Source organism: Macaca mulatta, chromosome 12, assembly GCF_049350105.2.
Source record: "Macaca mulatta isolate MMU2019108-1 chromosome 12, T2T-MMU8v2.0, whole genome shotgun sequence".
In the NCBI taxonomy this organism is placed as follows: Eukaryota; Metazoa; Chordata; class Mammalia; order Primates; family Cercopithecidae; genus Macaca; species Macaca mulatta.
Window position 1 is genome coordinate 138028985 of NC_133417.1, and position 22064 is coordinate 138051048.

At 37.6% G+C, this 22064-nt stretch overlaps 2 protein-coding genes and 1 pseudogene across 10 annotated transcripts in view; 2 read left to right on the forward strand and 1 right to left on the reverse strand.

Annotated features, from left to right (window-relative positions):
* The window catches only part of GIGYF2 (GRB10 interacting GYF protein 2), a 167070-nt gene that overhangs the window by 71212 nt on the left and 73794 nt on the right, over positions 1–22064 (forward strand). The window lies entirely within an intron of this gene.
* Positions 1574–11928, reverse strand: KCNJ13 (potassium inwardly rectifying channel subfamily J member 13). 2 transcript variants are annotated; one of them, XM_028831237.2, is made up of 3 exons: positions 11808–11928; positions 6211–6450; positions 1574–3926 (listed from the first exon to the last, which is right to left on the reverse strand). In XM_028831237.2, exons 2-3 carry the CDS (start codon positions 6432–6434, stop codon positions 3866–3868), a joined length of 285 nt encoding a protein of 94 aa, XP_028687070.1. In that variant the 5' UTR covers positions 6435–6450; positions 11808–11928; the 3' UTR covers positions 1574–3865. The 2 variants fall into 2 exon arrangements, with proteins under 2 accessions (XP_028687070.1, XP_001114542.1); XM_001114542.5 differs by having other exon boundaries at positions 5975–6450.
* On the forward strand, positions 18032–18126 carry LOC114671577 (U6 spliceosomal RNA; annotated as a pseudogene).

Sequence of the window (22064 nt, forward strand, 5' to 3'; positions counted from 1 at the left end):
TGCTAAAAATTCTGAGCTTTTAGTTTTTGGAAGTAACCCACTTTTGTTGACGATAATGTAGATCTTTATAAAACATTGTTCATAATTATATCTTACACTCTCTAAGAGTAGCAATACTAAACTAGTTTGTTCAGACACACTGATATGTTGATCAGTGTGAGATCAATATGAGTATATTGTGAGATGTCCGATGACATCACATTAAGACAGTTAATCCCAACACTTTGGGAGGCCGAGACGGGCGGATCACGAGGTCGGGAGATCGAGACCATCCTGGCTCACACCGTGAAACCCCGTCTCTACTAAAAAAATACAAAAAACTAGCTGGGTGAGGTGGCGGGCGCCTGTAGTCCCAGCTACTTGGGAGGCTGAGGCAGGAGAATGGCGTAAACCCAGGAGGCGGAGCTTGCAGTGAGCTGAGATCTGGCCACTGCACTCCAGCCTGGGCGACAGAGCGAGACTCCGTCTCAAAAAAAAAAAAAAAAAAAAAAAAGACAGTTCGAGTACTGAAGGTTCCAGGATGATCTGTTCTTTTTAAAATTAGGAATTATGCTTACCATGTATTTGCTTCTTATGAAAAGAGAAATGGGTAGAATTACAGATATCTGGGTAAGAAGCTTACATAATCCCTGTGAACAACTGTAGGAGAATGTGAAGGTGGAAAAAGGTCTTTGATACTAGAGTTAGAATTCCTATTCAGTAGGAATTGATTGTGCACAGGGGGAGATCAGTTCTGGTGCTCATCTTGTAGTATAATAATGTAAGGGTGAAATGAAAGGATTATTAAAAAATAATCCAGATGATACCAGTACACTCAGCCCAGTGCAATACGAATTAGTGTATTTTGGTATGAAATACTTGTTAATAGACATAGCAGTTTTTGGTTATAGACTCTTCTGGTAGTTGGTAGTATGGGCTTGTACATACATAAAACTAGGCCCCTAAGATTTTTGGTAACTACATGTCTCCAGTTTGTTGGAACTGTCATGCTATCTTTATCAGTTTCCAAAGGAACGTTTAACGTTAGTTCCAAAGTAGTCTTCCTGATCATGTATGCAAGACTCCATGACCAAGCGCCCAGATGATCCAGGTTAGTGAGCTGCACATCCAGGAAGACAGAGCAGCCATTCCTACCTCCCAGTAATTTCCCGCCTTTTTCCTTTTACTTCATTTTCCTCAGAGGATAATGGTCTTTCTATAGAAAACCTAATCCTTAACCTAGAAACTATGATTTGAAATAAGTGAAAGAAACAACGAACAGTCCTCCCAGAAGCTTTCTATCTCCTGCAAAAAAGTTTTGGATCGTGTTTCTTATAGATTTATAAAATGTTTATTAAATAACAGTAGTTTACCAATAGTTTTTTTTGGCATGTGTAGGGGAAGTCATATTTAGCTTTCAAATGCCAAATTTATGTGTAAACACTAAGTATAATACGAAACTCATTTGACTTGAATGGAACCTTAGATCCCAGGTTTTACTTATTCACTTATGTCACCCTGGGCAGCTTCACTTAACTAGCGAGAGTGTGATCTGTGTAAGTGATGTAGTCCCTTTAGGAAAAAACATACCATGTGAGTCTTCAATACTACTTTATTTTCACAGATTAGGTGAATCTTGTTAATTTATTATAGAAATAAGAATTCTTGCTGTCTTTATGTGTTACAGTAGTCTTGGGTTGGGAAAATCTGTTGGTCTGATTTCTACTTAAGAATGAATGTCTAAGATTTTCAAACAGCAAAAGCTCACAATAATTAAGTTTCTGTGTTCTTGATATTCTTCTGCTATTATCAGTCTTAGACCACTCCAGAGTTCTTCTTTATTTTCTTTTCCTTTCGGTCAAATAGTAGAAAAATGTGACTTGCTGCTGAGCCCTGCTCTTCACACCTGCTTGCCTTTACTCAGCTAGTATTTATTTCAAGAGATGATTCCTGCCTAGGTCATCACCAGTGGGGAAGGTTAATCTTTCATTTTTCCCACAGAAACCTGAATAAGGGAAATTTCAGAAAAGAACAGCCACAAATCTGTTTGAAACTTGATAGGGTGACTTTTGGTTTTTGTTTTGTTTAAGGACAGTTTCTGTTTTTTTTATTGAAATGAAAATCATGCAAATGATCATTTTAAACTGGACATAAAGGAAAGGGCTCGTTTTAGCATAGATAAAATAAAAAATGAAACAGGAAGCATAATTTTTATGGATTATTAGATTTAGAAAGAAATAATAGAGTTCATCTAGTCCAACCTCCTACTGGTGAGTAAACACTCATTTTGTGTTTATAGAAAAAACTATTTGAAGTTGGAAACAGGAATTTGGGTTTGAAAATGCTTTGTTGCCTAATTATCTTTTGCTTTATCTACTGTAGATTTTTTTTCCCTACTCACTGAAGTTATATCTAAGTAAAGCTTTATATCTATAAAGACTTAAATATATTTTTGTATTTATGAATTAGAGCCTTCATGGTGTTTTATATGATCAAATCAATCATACATAGGAGGGGAATGTTTTTACTTAGGTTGCTAGAAGTCATTTAGATGAATCACTGTTTGATTATTATGAGGACAATTTTAAAGTAAATAAAATTTTGCATCTCCTTGCAATGCAAAATACCACCCTGCAGATTCCATTTGGGCTGGAGCTAATCTGATCACCTTTTGCCACAAATATATGAACATATGTATGTGTTTGGGTGTCATGTTGAAATGCTTTTAGGTTTATATATAAATCTGTACTTTGTTGCTTTTCTCATTAATTTTTGTTCTTAGTTGTTAAAAATTAAGGAGGTAATACTTACTCAAGTTTCATAGTATAAAGAACCAAATGAATGATCTTTGTTGTCTTGAAAAAATCCCAGCTTTTAAAGGATATTCACTAAGTATAGTGAAGTCATCATTCCACCCAGGGAGCTAGGTTTGAAACTAAACTGTTGCTTCAATTTGCAGATGAAAATGAGAGATTAATGGTTGATTTTCTTGGAGTTCAGTTGTGTTAAACTTCACTGTCCATTTTGCCTTCATTACTAGTATCATACCACATTCTTATAAATTCACCAGCAACATTTCTGTATAAGTGTCTGTCAAGTTGAGTTACATTGATTTCAGCAAGTAACAAACTTTGTAATACAGTGTTATATTTCCAGAATGTGTATTGTTAGCTCAGCCATTTTTATGTGGGCGTAGGCATGATTACCATGATGTAATCAGAGAGCTGTAATTAGCATTGAAAAAAGAAAACATAAGATACAGTGAAGAAAAAGTAGCTGCATAACTGGCTGGGTGTATTTAATACATTAAAAAATGGATAAGTCTTATTCTGTCAGTCCTGTCTCAGAGATCTGAAAATTGTCAATGCTTTGTCCATTGATGCGGATATCCAGGTCAGTCCTGTTTGGGCTTTTAGAAACCAGAGGAGTTGGAAATTCAGGGACAGTCTTGTCAAAATTCTCCATCTTGATTTGATATTCACCTTTGGAACCTCGGGTCAACAGAGATGCAAAACAGTGATGTAACATGATCTCAGAGGGTAGGTAGGATGTCCTCCTTTGGCATATTTCTCCAGTACCCTCCTGCATTGCTGAAAGGAATACAACTAATTCAAAGTGGGAAGGATTTTCATGCTGGAGCAGAGTAGCCAGAGGACTTGATGGTGTAATGGAGTGATAGTAGGTTAGTGGAAAGATAAAGAATGGACATTCCTCAGAACTGATGCCATCAAGGTGGAAATCTACACTGGTCTGGTAGAGTTTGCCATTTTCTCTTTCCTGATAGAGTACAGCTGAGACCCGGACACTGGTTAGAGGGCTAGGTCGGGTGTTGGCCACTTGGAAGATAAGATTAGGTTTGCCATCTATGTGAGCTACTACTGCCGTGTCAGTAAAGCGAATTGAGAAAGCTCGATTTTTTGGCCGGGCAATCTTCGCCACAAAGGCACCTAAATAAGAAATTATTGAATTTTTTTTAGCATGAAGACTTTAAACATCAATACTTTTTCTGAATGAGAAGGGTATATCAACTATTTACACATTTCTTGGTGCCATGCCTTTCAGTGAGTCAGGAATTGAAGTCATTGTTAATTTGGTTAGTCTTATTTGCCTGAAGCATTTTTCAAAGTATATTTCTGTTTAAAAACCATGATTTCAAAATGAATAAGCAAAATGATTTTGTTACGGAGAAATGTAAAACTTCGTCCTCTAGTGTCTTACCAAGTCAAAGAAGTGGTCACTTCCTATATTCCTGCCTGTGCTTAAGAAAAAGTAATAGAAAATAAATGCAACTTGGCTACAGCCAGATTAAGTTGAAGCAGAGACTAGGTTCAGAGTAGAATGATTTGGGATGGAGAGGGGACCAGTAGAATGAATGATATTTTGGCTGGGCACGGTGGCTAACGCCTGTAATCCCAGCACTTTGGGAGGCTGAGGCGGGCGGGTCACTTGAGGTCAGGAGTTTGAGACCAGCCTGGCCAACATGATGAAACCCTCTCTCTACTGATAATACAAAAATTAGCTGGGTCTGGTGGTGCATGCCTGTAATCCAGCTACTCAGGAGGCTGAGGCAGGAGATTGCAGAGAGCCAAGTTTGTACTGTACAGCTGTACTCCAGCCCGGGCAACAGAGCAAGACTCCATCTCAAAAAAAAAAAAAAAAAAAAAAAAATGAGGGATACTTTGAAGAATTTTTAAACTTTGAAACGTACCTTTTCTGGGGCAAGGGAGGACTGACTATCAGGTAATTTCAGTGCACCTTTCAGGTGTATCTTCCTTGTGCCCTAAGCTATAGATAAGAGTTTCTTAAATCAGTTTTGTGCCACAGATTTTGTTGACAGGCTGTTGGTAAGGTCTAAGAAGTAAGTACTTATCAGAATTACGTTTTAAGTGCTTGAAATATAAAAGAAACCAAATTATTGAAATTCAGTTGAACATTTAAGAAATGATACTATAGTACCATATGTACCTTACTGATACATTAAATAACAGTCTAGTGGTGGGTTTATTACTGTGATTTTGAAGTATTCTGGTTTGATATGACAAAATATTTATGATTTCTGTTTGAATCAAAGCTAGTAATACTGCTGATGATACTGTTTTTTGTTGCCTGTAGGAAATGCCAAGTTTCAATTAGTGGTTTGTGCCAAGAGATATAAGTTTTTCCCATCTAAGTTTATAAACCCCCTTAATTGTATCCAAAGAACTGACCCAGTGTAGGAACTCTTGTTGTAGAAGTTTGTGATTTGCGGGTTATAGAGCTGGTTGGTAGCACATTGGGATTTCATTCCAGATCATTCTGCATACGACCCAATGCTTACCTTCTCAGATTATTATTGAATAGTATATTAAAGCCAAGTTTTCTTTTAAAAGTATGTATGTCACATAAAAGGGGCACTAGTCCTTCTTTAAAGGAAAGAGTTTTCTGTGTTCATGAGCAAAATTTCATAATCTTTGTGGACATATTTCCAGTGCATTTTGCTAAGAATGTGTGTACGTAACTTGTTCTCTAACATATAATGCTGACTGTGGTGTTCTGGGCTCACTGGCATGAAGTAAATGTTGAAAAGATGAACTCATAGGAGGGAATTCTAGCCCAGTGAAGGAAAAAAGAACAAATTCCTGTGTTAGGTAAAATGACTGTCAAAATATGTATTGAATGTATTTATTCATTTGTTTGACAAAATGATTAGCTTCAGTGAAAACCTTTTAAACCTTTTGTTAATTTTTTTTTATATAGGATATGTCTGCAGTTTAGTGTCATACTGATCTCTTTTTTCTTAAGTAGTTCCAGTAAGTAAAATTTCGGCATTGAGACAGGTTCCTAATGCATTTCTCCTATTTTTTTTGGCTCTAAACTGTTTCTTTTCTATCTTAGATGTTACCTGCTATTAATATAGATAAATTATTCTGTAACAGTATTACTTATAACTGACTATACCCTTTCCAAACACCTGTTTTTTTGTTTTTTTTTTTTTTAAGAACAAAGACAAAATTACCTGTGATAAAAGCCTCTAGCATGAGGCCTAGGAGCATTTGTATGGCAAGTAAGGCGATTGCACTTGGACAGTCACCACTGGGGAACATGGTACCATAACCAATTGTGAGTTGTGTCTCCAGGGAGAAGGAGAATGCAGCTGTGAAACTGGTGATATACTTGACACAGATAGTGTGGTTTTCAGGTGGGGCATCATGATCTAGTTCCAGATCACCATTCATCTCAGCTAGAACATACCAGAGCACTGCAAAGACAAGCCAGTGGAGAACAAAAGAAGCAGAAAAGACCAACATCATCCAACGCCAGCGCATGTCCATTAGGATTCCCCAAGCATCTCGAAGATATGCAAGACCTCTTTGAGCGCCATCCATTTGAAGTGTGCTGTGGCCATCCTTGGTGACCATCCTCTGGTATCTTTGACTTAGGAGGGGAGCAATAACTTTGCAATTACTGCTGTCCATTTCAGGCTGTATTTCTCTGAAATCAAGAGTAAATTAGTAAGCTCTTAACTGTTTTACAGTTAATGTTTGTGAATTTGGAGACCTCATGCACTTTCTGCTTTCTTGGGAGTGCTTCTCTAACCACAACTTTGCCAACTCTCTCGCTTTTCTCTTTATGTAAGGGGGCATTTACAAAGTCATTCATTTGGGAGCTAATAGTGTGTTACCTTAAAATATCTCTTCCATTGTTTCTTTGAATGACTGTTAAGATATTGTTTAACATTTAAACATTTTCTAAGTATATTTTAAAATTCCTGTGGGTAGAGATTATATACCCCTGTGTCCTCCTTGCACAAGTCCAGGTGTCAGGCATTTATTGATTTGACCAAATATTATGTGTAAAGACTGGCATTTCATAGTTAATTTATAATTATGCATTATTCATAATTAAAAGGGGTATGTTTGGCCGGGCGCGGTGGCTCACGCCTGTAATCCCAGCACTTTGGGAGGCCGAGGCGGGCGGATCACAAGGTCAGGAGATCGAGACCACGGTGAAACCCCGTCTCTACTAAAAATACAAAAAATTAGCCGGGCGCGGTTGTGGGCGCCTGTAGTCCCAGCTACTCGGGAGGCTGAGGCAGGAGAATGGCGTGAACCCGGGAGGCGGAGCTTGCAGTGAGCCGAGATCGCGCCACTGCACTCCAGCCTGGGAGACAGAGCGAGACTCCGTCTCAAAAAAAAAAAAAAAAAAAAAAAGGGGTATGTTTAAATATGTAAGTGTTCTTCTGTGTAAATAATTAGAAGTCATTTGGAAGCTTATTTTTAAACTATCTGCAAATCTTTTGAACCCAAATTTAGTGCTAGGACAAGGCTTGCATTTGTGGTAAGCGTTTAGAGGTCTGTGGTTCTAATGTATGCCTTATAATTAGCCTATTCAGAGTTTGATTTATTGATTTGTATTTTTAGAGGCAGAGTCTTGCTCTGTCTCCTAGGCTGGAGTGCAGTGGCACAATCATAGCTCACTGTAACCTCGGCTAATTTTTAAAATTTTAATTTTTGTTGGTACTGGGTCTCAATATATTGCCTAGGCTGATCTTGAACTCCTGTTCTCAAGCCTTCCTCCCACTTCAGCTTTCCAAAGCACTGGGATTACAAGGTTGAGCTACCACACCTGGCCTTGTTTATAGTTTTATGATTAGGCTTTATTTGTTTTTGTCATTTTGCAACCATGTTCGTGGATTCTTTCTGTCCTGGATGATAGATTGCTGTCTTTTTGCATATTCTAGGCTCTGATTAGATTGTGGGGTAGAAAGAGAATTGTTTTCTTGGCAAAATAAGAAATTCCAGGTAGACATTTCTAGATAGCATTAGCTTTAAAGGTAAGTAAACCAGAAGAAAAGTTTTAAGAGTTTAATGAACTAAAATAATCATTAAGGGGTTAAATAAGAATTTTAAAAAGATAAAATTAGTATAATTAATTTTCTACTGCAAACAGTTTTCAGCAGTGGTTATCCTTTTCTCAAGGTGGTGAGTAGAAATCTAACGTATGCCTTCCTTGTAATCATCCTTGCGTATAAGAAAGGTGTCTTAAGACTTCAGTGTAGCAGTTATCAGGAACAGAACAGGAAATGCAGCTTTGCTTCCCTTGAGTGAGCCTCTCTTCTTTGCTACAATCCAGGACTATGAGTTTATATTTGACTCTCCTTTGCTTCTTCCTTCAGAGGTAGATACCCTTGAGAGTGCTGCATACCCACTTCCTGCCTTTTAATGGGGCTTAGGAAGGGCACTACAAATGTGTGGAACTAGGTTGTTGCTTGGGTTTCCTAGTTCCTGTATCTAGGGACTTTGGGGTTTTAGAGGCTGCCTTTCTGTGTTGTTGGAATTGGATATTGGCCAGCTGGGTATATACAACTTTCTTCTTTTGCTCTGAGGTAACTTAACATTTATTGGTGATTAACTAGAGACATTTTCTTGTATTTTCTTCAGATTTGAGCTGATGAAACACTGGGATGATTTATTTATTTAGATTAGATGGCGATTTCAGTTTCATATGATAGACTTTAAAAAGTCTTAGTGCATTATTTTAATGTTTTATAGCTTATGACCCTAACAAGTTGTCATAATCTTTTAGTGTATTATTTTTTCTTGGCATAGCTACTTAATGACCCTTATTTTGTTGGATTATTTTTAAATAATCTAACCTGATCTCTATGCTTTGGAAACAACAACAACAAAATCTTCATAGGCACTGTGATAACTGCTTTCATACTGTATTATCTCTTAATTCTTTGGTATCTCAACTAGATAGCTATTGTTCCCATTTTCAGATGAAGTCACTGGTGCTCAGACAGATAAAAGAAATTTACACAAGGCAAATTGGAGCTTTGGATTATTTGGATGATTCAAGTTTAGCTAACTTCAAAGCCAGTTATTTTTTTTTTAACTGCAGGAAGCGTTTGGTGAAATAAGTCTTTCCACAAATGATCGATATTGCATTCTCAAGATAGTCTTTGACAGCCAAATTTCTAGCACCTTTAGTAGATGCCTTTCTTGCCCCTATAACTGTCTCAAGTATCTATATTAAACCATTGTTAACTTTATTCATGATTCTTATGATAGTAATGATTAATAATATTAGCTAATATATATATTGTTTAGCATGTGCCAGGAGTCATACCAAATACTTCATATGTACAAACTGATGTGAAGCCAGTGGCCAGTGTCTGGCACAGAGGAAGCTCTCAGTAAAGTATTAGTTGCTTTATTGTTATTAAAAATGTGTCTGGCTCGCAGCACTTTGGGAGACCAAGACAGGAGGATTGCTTGAGTCCAGGAGTTTGAGACCAGCCTAGGCAACGTAGTGAGACTTTGTCTCTCTTTAAAGAAAAAAAAAATGTGTCTTAGGTTTCACAGTAGTAGAATAAGTACCACTGGTAGTCCCATTTTACAGATAATGAAAGTGAGGAACCAGGCATGGTGGCTCATGCCTGTAATGCTAGCACTTTGGGAGGCTAAGGTGGGAGGATTGCTTGAGGTTGGGAATTCAAGACCAATCTGGCCAACACAGCGAGACCCTGTCTCTAAAAAAAAAAAAAAAGAAGGAAAATGAGGTAGTAAGTGGTGGAGATGAATCCCATATATTCTGAGTTCAGAGTTAGTGCCATATTGCCTCCAAAACAGACATTTGACCCTGCTTAGCTTTTGTAAATAATACTGTTTCATTTGATTAGTTTTGTTCAAGAGCCACTCCAGAATATTTGTTCTTCAGTAATGTTGGTTAGGTTCAGACCTGTTATTTGTAGGTTAAAAATAGATTTTCAGTGAAGAAAGACTTCTTTCAAGACTTGAAGATTATTACAGTCTGAATTATTAGATAGTCTAGTTGTGTTTTGCACATCAGTAAAATTAAAGCAATGTAGAGAGGAGAGTTATGACATAACATTGCCAAGTTTATATTTTGCCAGATGAGAAGACAATTTTAGAAGTATAATGCTGTCATAAATAAAATTATGACATAATAAAAGATTTTGACACTTGGAAGAAGGATATAACAATGAAAGGATATTTGGTTGCCTTCAGAATGGTGGGTGAACAACTTTGTCATTCTCCACTGTTGTTGCTTCCTGTCTGTGTGAAAATGCCCCTCATGCTCCTGGACACTGGTGCTTGTTCCACATGTGGAGTTACTCTCCTACTGAATGCTGCGAAATGCTTAGTGTTTCACAAAAGCTTGAGGAAGATAAAGCTCCATGATTCTTTTTTATTTTCAACCTACTTTATGAAAGTTCTAAAATTCCTTGCTTAGAGAGAGCGTTTCTGTGTAGACTATAACTAACAAAATTCATCATTCTCATTTGGGCCTTTTCAGGACTGTTGTTACTTCTTACCTACAACTTTTGTAGCACTCTTACTCTAGGCTCTTTACAATTTTATTTTATTTTTCTCTTGCAACTAAATACATGGAAAAACCTGTGAACAGGGAAGTCAAAAGGCTAATAATCAGAATAGTTAAGCAGCATTTTTTTTTTTTTTTAAACCTAACACTGCTGGATTTGATTTGGATTGTGCTGGCAAGTGGAGTAGTATAGAGAAGGAAGATTGATTTCTAATTCCCACTTAACCAATTACCCTGAATAACTATTCTGTGGACTCCTACAGTCAGTGTGGTTTAGTGTAGAGAACGCAGGATAAGGGGATATGGCCTTCAGGCTCTGGCACTGTTGGTTACATAGCTGTGTTATTTTGGGCAAACCACTCAATCCCCTTTGCCTGGCATCCTTAGATTAAAACAAAGAAAGTGAAAAAAGAGGGAATTATGGTAATAAGATTTCTTAAAGCTCTACAGACTTATGTAAACAAACATATTTCCACTTCCTACAACGGATACAAGTTTCCTATATGATTTCTTTTATTTCTGTATAGCTTGATGTCTGCTTGTATAGTTTAAAAAATTATATTATTGTTACCTGATATTTAAGTCTCATCAACTGATCCCAATAGAAAGTGGAGTGGAAGGTTGGGGAGGTTTGCTTCTATTGCCGTGTGTGGGCTGTAAAATATTTCCCCATTTATAAATTATTTGGAGGAAAAATAGTACCTATTAAAAAATGATAGGCAGCTTAATTGATCATCAAAATTCATTCTACTCATTGGGTTGTAGCACTTACAATTATGTCTTTTCTATTGCCATGATATCAAATAGTATAGTTCATACTAAGGAGCCAAGATAAAGGCTATAACTAACAAACATTAAATGAACATGGTATTACTATGTATTTGTTCGCGTCTGGTGTAAATACTTGATATTGAAAGTCTTATAATGATTTCTCCTGCCCTCCATAATTAGGGCAAACACTATGAGTTCTAACCCTATTATATAAGCTCAGAGATTCTGTTTTACTTTCTTAATTGCAGAAGTATCTACTAATTTCAGCAATAATTCCATGCTTAAAAACTTACAATTAGGATACTCATCACTTTCTTCTTAGATTAAAGAAATAAAAACAAAGTGGCTTATATCTTTTGGCATTTGTTTTTTTATGCTCATTTTGAGTTTTTGAAATTCCTTCCAAAAGAAAAAGACTTTTTCTCAAGCCACTGAATTTTTTTTTTCTAAGGCCTTTATCCTCTACTGGTATATTATAATAGAAAATAGTGTACACTTAAAACAGTTAAGAAGAAAATATCTAGTAATGCATTCAATATGGCTGTTATTCCATTTTTAAAATTTAAGGAAAAAGAATATAGAAATCTTACTATACTACCCTATAGATAATGTCGTTGTTTTAAAAATCTATTGGAAGTAATCTAGCTCTGTTCCTATTCGCCAGTCAGTTTCTTTCCCTGTTTCCCATAAGGAAAGAAATAAGAGTGGATATTATTGCATGTACTCACCAGTTCTTTTGCTGAGTCAGCCTTTATGCCAAGGTAGGTCTTAAGGAAATTTATAGAGTCTGCCTTTTTGATCAGATAATTTTAATCTACAAGTCTAGTTTGTAGGTTCTCTTCTTGGACTGATTTTACAGCTTACATTCCTGTGTTTATAATGTTGTGGGGGCTGGTTTCAGCTGAAGTTGATGTGATTGGTCACTTAGCCTGCAGGGGGGCCAATTAGCTCTGATCATGTGGAAAAGAATGCTGGTTTGTTAGGAGGTCTTTCTTTACCCAACACAAACCTTAACAACTCTGGAGAAAGCCTCCAGAACTGACTTGGAGAAGGGGTGCATTTTTTCCCTCTAATCAGGACCGGTCTTTAGTAAGTTTGCATAATCTTACTTAAGAGTTTATTTGAAAGTTCAAAGGGATGAAATTCCCTGCAAGATTTATTTTCAGCCGTCTTTCCTTATATAGCATGTTGAAGTGTGAGATACTTCCTTTACTAATCTTTTTTCTTTTTTTTCCACCATGTGTTTGGGGAAGAATTATTTGGATAAAGACTTATTGGCATAAATTAATGCATTGATGTTCTTAGTTTTCTTCTCATGTGTCATCAGAATGGCTACCATTAGTTCCAGAACTAGTAATATAGATAATTTAGTTATCTGAAATCTTTTATTTTTTTGCTTAGGAAACAAACTTTTTTTTTTTTTTTAAGGCTGTATGCAAAGACCTTGAATAGAAATAAAATTAATTGTTCTGCACCTGACACTTTAAAAAATACACACCTGTGTGAAAGAACTGAAGAATTTTCTTAAGGCTTATTTTAGTGATGTTTAGGAGATGTTTCCCTGATCAGTGTGATGAAGTATAGTATTAATAAAACGTAGTGTACAATGTACAGAAAATGTAACACAACACTGAAATAGCGTTTAGCTGGAAAATGTGATCCAGCTTGTCGGAATCCTGAAACGTGCTGTGATATGGCTTTGTGCAATGCCTTAGTGAACAGTACTTTTCTCCTCCTCCGTTAGCTGCTGATTTTAAAACTTTGACCAGACCTCAGATCACATGTAAGAGGATCTGAGAAACAAAGACTGTGATTGTTCAAAGTAAAATCTTGGAAGGCCTGCTGGGAAAATTATTAATGTAGACTAATATAATGCTACTTAGAAAGTGAAATCCGCCTTTGTAGAATCCTCTCCGTCCCGCCCCCCCCATTTAAAAAATATATTAATTCCTTCTTTGTTTTATTAATACCAAATACTTCAACACAAGTTCAGACACAGCATTTAGAAATACTGACCTTCAGAACTAGGGAAGGTAAAGTACAAAGAAGGGATTTGTGGTGTGATGCTCATTCCCTGCTTGCACTGGTGGGAATTATAATGTATATCAATTCCCAGCTAACTAATTGAAGAAAAACAGAACAACACAACAAAAAAATACTAGAACAAGTATAGCATAATCCTGCTTATAGGAAGCAGAAGCACTTGAGTGTATCTGTCATGTGTTTTGAATATACATTATATATTTTTTATTTTCATTTTTTTAGACATAGAGTCTTGCTGTGTCACCCAGGCTGGAGTGCAGTGGTGTGATCACAGCTCACTGCAGCCTTGACCTCCCAGGCTCAAGTGATCCTCCCACCTAATCCCCCACCCCTGTAGTAATGCCACCACATCTGGCTAATTTTTTATTTTTTGTAGAGGCAGGGTCTTGCTGTGTTGTCTAGGCTGGTCTTGAACTCCTGGGCTCAAGCTGTTCTCTCAGTGCAGCCTCCCAAAGTCCTGGGATTACAGGCATGAGCCACTTCACCTGGCCTGAGAATACATATTATAGTGGGCAAGACAGATAAGGATTTTATTAAACTTAAAAGTCTTTTTACATAGTATACTTGGTTTCAGTATATTGAGACAAAAATGATTTGGCAAAATGATCTTCAATTAAGAAGGAAATGTCTTTAAGTGAAGCTTTCTAATTTCTGGATTTCTACAATTTGAAAGTCTTGCTATGGTCTATAAACAGTGATTCCTAACTGCTAACTGTGAATATTATAGACCAGCTCTGAAGTGCCCACTCAGGAGCATAGCACTCCCATTACAATAGCCTGAGCATTTAAAGTCATTTCTGGTTGAAGTTACCAGGTTAGCTGGTGTAGGGGAAAGAGAAGACCTTCTCTCTTCCTTTTGAAGGTTTGAATAATTGAGTCCAAAATATAAACCAACAGTAGGTAGACTTAACAGAAGAAAAACAGTTTACATGCTTATGCACAAGAGTCCCACAAAACATGAGACTCGAGGAAGGACCAGATGATTGAAGTTCTTATAGCATTGGAATAGGGATATGGAGGTCCTGGGGGAAGGTATTGACACGCTATGGGAAAATGAGGGGAGGAAATGTATGATGAACAAAAGTCGTCAAGTTGAGACAAAGTCTTTCAGGTATTAAAAATTAACTTGAGGAAGATTGTTACTGGACCTTTTAATCTCTTATGTGATAAGGTTAATCTTCCCTGATTGATGAAATTCTAGGGAGGGGACAAAGGCATTTTTTGAGTTAAGGGGGCATCAGAGAAGGCCCCTCCCTGTACTTGCTGTTCCTCAAGTTTTCTCAGTTTGCAGTAATGAGCATACCAAAGCAGCATATTTTGGGGTGGTATTTCCTGGGGCTCCTTCACTGAGATGACACGGATATTGGCACAGATGATATGCCACCTTCACCCAAAAACTCATGGTCCTTCTCATCTAGACAATTTGTTATTTCTGTTGTAGCTGTTTTACAGTAAGGTAATTGGAGATGGCTCTAAAACATTTCTTCTGTGAATGAACATAAATGCTAAATACCTGTTCATAGATTGATGGATTGTGTCTCCAAAATTATAATGATTAAATTAAGCAAGGTTCCAAGACCAGGTAAATTATTCTATATTAAATCTAGTCCTCTGTCCCTAAAGACATTTGATTTTCTTTCCGACTGAAATAATTCACTGTATATCTATAAATGTATCACATTTTTCTTGAGAACAATAACATCTTCAGTTGGAGTGTGATTTCTGGCCTATGTAAATAGGTAATCTCACAGCTTTAAAACTTTAGCCCTGGTCTCCATGTTCTTGCTTACATAGTGTACTTAGCTTTCTTTTGAAGATGTGTAGTCTCTTTCCATTTCCACATGTCCAAGCCAACTACTAATTGCCTTCCCACAGATTTCAGGCAGCCTCTGGGTGTGTACCAGCAGACAGCTGAGCATGAGGGCTGTAGGGTTATGGTACATATTCAAATGGCCTGAGGACCTTTTTCTGAGATTCTGATACACTGCAGCTTCTACAGTCTCTACTGTTTTTTCAGGACTCATATTAACCAGCTGAGCAGGTTATTTATTCCTCAGGGAGAAAGTTGTAACTCTCTTGGTATAGAATTTAAACTGCTCTGTCCTAGCCACCGTGAGTTTTGTGTATAAGTAATTGTAGGGGAGAAGGGTGGTAAATATCAACACTTGGGTGGGATGCCCTTTCACTGTTTACTTTGGTATTAGAATATTTTTTTGGTGTTGATCAGAGAATATATATCTGAATAGAGTAATACAAAGTCACTCCTTAAAAAATTTGTACATAAACAAGCTTCAAAGTCTATCCCATAATTCCACTTTTGCTTGTGGAGATTGGGCAGTTGTAAGCTCCAAGTCTCACAGCTGTAGATTTTGTTGGCTGAGTGCCTCTTTGCTCCATCTGAAGTTTTCCATAAACACTATTTTTGGCCGTGGGTCAAACATGCACACAGGTGCCCTTTTACTGCTCTTTCTCCTTAGGAAGTCCACTCAGTTAGACCAGGCAAAAACCAACACTGCATTTTAATTTAATTTAATTTTTAGATGAATCCTATTTGGACTTAATACGCTGAGATTGTAACAACCAAGTGTTTATTACCACTGGGAAAATTATTTATATATGTAGTACATATGTATTTTAGCACCTTTACACAATTTGCTTTTAACATAAGGACATAAAATATACGTTTTCCTCATAGTCATGTTTGCTGTATTGAACGGAAAAAAAGACATTTAAAATTTGTGTTTCTTTGCCTTTTGAGGGTCACAGACACCTTTAAAATTCTGATGAAAGCCGTAGACCCTTTTCCCTCAAAGAAGAAGAAAGCACGCCAGCACAGAGTGCACTTCCAGTGCAAGGCTTCACAGCCCTGAGCTCATTCACTGACTGTAGATTAGGAATATTTGGTCCAGGCATGAGTTTGTTAATAATTCAATACGGTTTACTTTAAAATCATCTTGTTTGTAAATCTGCTAAGATTTTAAAAATAAGTCAACTGAAATACAGTATTTGGTTAGTCGACTTAGTCATGGTGCTGACGTTACAGAAGGAGGAAGCCTTTGATTTTGAATGCTGAGGAAGGGCCATGTAACTCTCACTCAGTTTAGTCTTCGTTACTATGAATTGTTGGAATTTTTAGACGTGAAGGGAACTTAGAGGTCATCTTCTAAACTGCCCATGAATGACTAATATTTATCATTTATTTATTTTTATTTTATTATTATTTTTGGAGACAGGGTCTCGCTGTGTTGCCCAGGCTGGAGTACAGTGGTGCAATCTTGGCTCACTGCAACCTCCATCTCCTCGGTTCAAGCGATTCTCCTGCCTCAGCCTCCTGAGTAGCTGGTACTACAGGCATACACTACCAGGCCAGGCTAATTTTTAGTATTTTTAGTAGAAACTGGGTTTTGTCATGTTGGCCATGCTGGTCTCAAACTCCTGACCTCAGGTGATCTGCTCGCCTTGGCCTCCCAAAGTGCTGGGATTATAGGAATGAGCCAACATGCCTGACCTATTATTTATTTTAAATTATATCAGGAATACATATACATATATATTTTTTTAAATTCAAATTACAAAGATGACGGTCTCCTTGGCACTCCCACCCACCCATCCAAATTTACACAAGTAAATCTGTAATCAATTTGGTTAGAAGGGATTTATTTTAATATTTTAGGGGATCGCTTAGATACAGTATAATTTTTAGTTATAGTAGTAGTAATTGGAAATGTGCGTTTTTATGACTGTGTTTGAAGTCACCTTCTAAATAATTTCTAGAATAAAATTTTTATATTGAGGAGGTTGGTCTTAACCATTTTTTTTTTCAGGAGCATACATTTTGAAATCATTCTGTGGGAAGATGAAAACAAATTTAGTTCTATGTCTCCCCTTTTTAGAGATGTTGACACTTTCCCCAAGATGTACCATGCATGATTTGTCTACTACCCTTTTAGCTTGTTATACTTAAATCCCAGATCTCCTTCTTCCCATTTCAGTTTCTCTAGAATTTCTGGCTGCTTCCGGTGGGTCAAATTTATGAGTGAACCATTAAGAATCATTTAGTGTAGAAATAAACCATAGGTTAGGTGTTTGAACACTGCCTAGGTTCTGTTTCTGATTTGGTTATGATTCAGCTGTGTGGCCTTGGGAAACCACCTTACAGGTATCCCTGTCCTTGCAGAAGAAAGAGAGTTAATGATGGTTGACTTAATCTCTTGTGGTTATTATGAAGATCAGATGAGATATATTAACACATTTTGTCAGCTGAATTAGGTTGTTTATTTACCTGTGTGTCCATGGACCTGGAGATCAGGTGCTGTGTCTGAGCCTTATCTTTGTTTTTAATCCTGTGTCTCTAATTGTGTTTGTCTGTAAAGGAGTGAGTCATTTAATGATTGCTAGAGGTTTGAGTAAAACAAACAAGCAAACAAATGGTGAATTAGTACTATTTCTTTCTTAAAATTTTTTTACGTTTTAAAAATTATAGGTAAATACAGAGATGAGGTCTTATCATGTTGCCCAGCCTGGTTTCAAACTCCTAAACTCAAGTGATCCTCCCTCCTTGGCCTCCCAAAGTGCTAGGATTACAGGCACGAGCCACCATGCCTGGCTGGTAGTACTATTTCTTTGGAAAAATACTCAGTAGTAGTAAACTAAGTTGAGCATACTGCGACCTAGCAGTATTGATGCTAAATATATAGCCAACAGAAATCCAAACATATACTTACCAAACTCATGTCCAAGAATATTCATAGAAGCACAATTCTTATGATAGCAAAAAGGTAGAAAACAACCTAAATGTCTCTAAGCAGTAGAATAAGAGTAATACAGTGTGGTTTGTTTATACAGTGAGATCCTGCATAGCAATGTAAAAGACCAAAATATTCCCTGTAACAATGAGAATGAATCTCCCGTGCTTGCTTCGGCAGCACATGCACTAAAATCGGAACGATACAGAGAAGATTAGCATGGCCCCCGTGCAGGGAGAATGAGTCTTTCATAATGTTCAGCAAAAGAAGCCAGATATAAGTGAATATTCTATTTTATTAAAAAGTTTAAAAGCAGACAAAGCTAATATTTGGTGCTAGATACTAGGATACTAGGATAGTGTTTATCTTGGGAAGGGCTGATTTGGGAGGACACATGAAGATTTTTGAGGCTCCTTAAAATCTTTTTTTAAAAATCTAAGGTGGTAGTTAAATTATATGTATTTGCTTTATGAAAACTCTTTGACATTTGTGATTAGTGTACTTTTAAAAAATGTTTTCTTAAAGAGGTGGGGAGATGAGTGAAGTCCATTTAAAAGTTCTTAAGGTCTTTTCACCCTTATGAAAATGAGTACGGCCCCTGGAGGCAGAACTTACATGGCTTGATGAAAAATGTGGCTGTACTAACAAAAGAGAAACAAATTTAAAACAACCTTGTGATTCTCAAACCGTTGGAAAACCTGTAGCTCATAAAGTTTGAATGACCAATTCTACATTCCTTGTTTCAAAAAGGATTTGAGGCAGAAAATTTGAAGATAAAGAGGAAAGCAACACCAAAGAAAGAATGATGAGATTTGGAGTCATTAGACCTGGTTTCAAATTCTGGCTCCAATTATTTTTTGTTTTGTTTTGTTTATTATTTTTGTTTCTTTGATTTATTTATTTTTTAAGTATTTTGTTTTTTATTCTTTTTTTTTGGCTCCAGTTCTTATCTGCACACCTTGACTAGTGAAGACCCATTTCCTCATTTGTGAAGGAGGGGGTGGAGGTGTTGTGGAGAATGAAGTAGCCTGAATTTACATGAATACTAGTTCCAAACCATTCTACATGAATATTGGTTCAACCCATTTTGAACAATACTTGTTCAGAAATTTCTATAAAGGAGCTTAAATTTTGTTTCTAGGTGATTATTTACACATAATAACTTCTTTTTTTTTTTTTTTTTTTTTTTTTTTGAGACGGAGTCTCGCTCTGTGGCCCAGGCTGGAGTGCAGTGGCCGGATCTCAGCTCACTGCAAGCTCCGCCTCCCGGGTTTACGCCATTCTCCTGCCTCAGCCTCCTGAGTAGCTGGGACTACAGGCGCCCGCCGCCTCACCCGGCTAGTTTTTTGTATTTTTTAGTAGAGACGCGGTTTCACCGTGTTAGCCAGGATGGTCTCGATCTCCTGACCTCGTGATCCGCCTGTCTCGGCCTCCCAAAGTGCTGGGATTACAGGCTTGAGCCACCGCGCCCGGCCTCTTTTTTTTTTTTTTAGTTTACTAAGTCAGATCTAGGGGTGTGTGTGTTTGTTTGTTTGAGACAGAGTTTCACTCTTGTTGCCCAGGCTGGAGTGCAATGGCACAATCTCAGCTTAACGCAACCTCTGCCACCCGGTTCAAGTGATTCTCCTGCCTCAGCCTCCCGAGTAGCTGGGATTACAGGTGTGCGACACCATGCCCGGCTGATTTTTTGTATTTCAGTAGAGACGGGGTTTCTCCATGTTGGTTAGGCTGGTCTTGAACTTCTGACCTCAGGTGATCCGCCTGCTTCGGCCTCCCAAAGTGCAGGAATTACAGGTGTGAGCCACCACGCCCAGCCTCAGATCTTTTTTTTTACTTGTAGTGTCAATAAAGTTTACTTATGTACCAGTAACAATTACATACAAGGTTCAAAAATTTAGCTCCCTGAAATTCAGCATCCCTGAAATTCAATGGATAGGATTTTCTCATAACATGATCACATTTTTAAACAGCCTGTTTAGGGCAACAGTTGGAAATATGTGGTGAAGAAACTGAATAAATTATGCAGAAGTGCCGTTCTACATAATTTACTAAGAGATCAAGGCAGAAGGATCACTTGAGGCCAGGAGTTCAAGACCAACCTAAACAACATAGCAAGACCCCCATCTCTGCAAAAATTAAATGAAATGAAATTTTAAAATTAGCTGAGTGTGGTGGCATGTGCCTGAGGTTCTAGCTACTTACACAAAATAATTTCTAAAAGCTGCAATATAGTTTTTGATATATCAGATATTACATAATAGCCACAATAGATTTAGATTATGACTTCTCAGGTGATATAATTTGGATGTTTGTCCCCTCCAGATCTCATGTTGAAATGTGATCCCCGGTGTTGGAGGTGGGGCCTGGTAGGAGGTGTTTGGGTCATGAGGGTGGATCCCTCGTCCCCTCCCCACTGTAATGAGTTCAAGAGTCTGGGATCTCTGTCATCTTTCTGGTTCCCTCTCTCACCACGTGACATACTTGCTCTCACTTCATCTTGCACAACGAGTGACAGCTTCCTGAGGTGTCACTGGAAGCCATGCAGATCCTGGTGCCATGCTTGTATAGCCTGCAGAACCATGAGCCAAATAGACTTTTTTTTTTTTTTTTTTTAAATAAATTACCCAGCCTCAGGTATTCCTTTATAGCCATGCAAAATGGACTAATAAACCAAGGAAAGCCAGAATATAATTCTGACATTCCAGACACATCCTGCAGGTAAGAGCAAGGTCATAGATAATAAAACCCTTGCCTGGTGGTTGAAAACAGCAAACATTTATTATCTCAGTTTCTGTGGGTTGGGAATCTAGAAACATCTTATCCTAGCTGGGTGGTTCTGACCCAGGGTTCTTGTAAGGCTGCACTCAAGGTGTCAGCCCATGCTGCAGTCTCTCAAAGCTCAACTGGGGTTCCATCCACTTCCAGACTCACTCGTGTTTCTGGTGGTAAGCCTCAGTTCTTTGCCATGCGAGCTTCTCCACAAGGTCTGTGTCACTACATGGCAACTAGTGTCCTTCAGAGAAAGTGTCCAAGATGGAAACTGCAGTCGTCTTTAATATTGTAAGTGGCATCTCATCACTTCAGCTGCGTTCTGTTAGTCCAGCTCATAATTAGAGGTAGAGGATTCCACAGAGATCAGCAGGCTAGGATTGTTGGTGAGCTCTTAGAGGCTGCCCACCACAATAAGAAAGCAGCAGATCATGTCTTCCCACTCTTCCAAGATATTTTATCTTTCAATAGAATGATACCTTAGTAGCAGACTAACAACCATATGGGCAAGCAGGATGCTGAATCTCAATATATGTAAGATGGAATATAACAGAATGACCAGAAATTAGAATCTCATTTTCATATGCTGTTGTTCAATTTTTTTTTCACTTTTAGTATGGATTAATTAAAAGGATTGAGTTTGTCATTACGAGAACATGAACTTTTATTGTCATAAACTGAGGACATCAATGTATGTTATTCTGGATTTCCAACTATTTTGATGTGAGATTTTATGAATGTTATGAGTTATATATGTTAGCACATGTGGAATGGTGACTGAATAATTTGTTTGCACAATTTAGAATGATCTTGTCCTTTTAAAATAGCAGTTTAGTTTACTTGTTGTACCAGGCTCTCTTGACATTAATGTAACTTTTTAGATATTAAGTTAGATATACCTTAACTTTGAATTTTGTTCAAAAGCAATTTATGGTATGCCTGTATTGTATTAGGTGCTAGAGTAAATGAGGTTATACTACTTTTCAATTTTTATTTTTATTTTTGGGGGCAGTGGGAGACGGAGTCTCGCTCTGTCGCCCAGGCTGGAGTATAGCGGTACGATCTCTGCTTACTGCAACCTCCGCCTCCTGGGTTCACGTGATTCTCCTGCCTCAGCCTCCTGAGTAGCTGGAATTACAGGCACTTGCCACCACACCCAGCTAATTTTTGTGTTTTGAGTAGACACGAGGTTGCACTGTATTGGCCACGCTGGTCTCCAACTCCTGACCTGTGATCTGCCCTCCTCGGCCTCCCAAAGTGCTGGGATTATAGGCGTGAGCCACCATGCGGCCTACTTTTCAGTTTATAATCTGTTTTGGAATAAAAGAGGGCCTGACATGTACAGATACCATGTTTAGGCAGAATCACCAGTAGGTGTTGGTTATATAAAGTATGTTGTATAATGAAAAATATCGTATAATTTTAAAA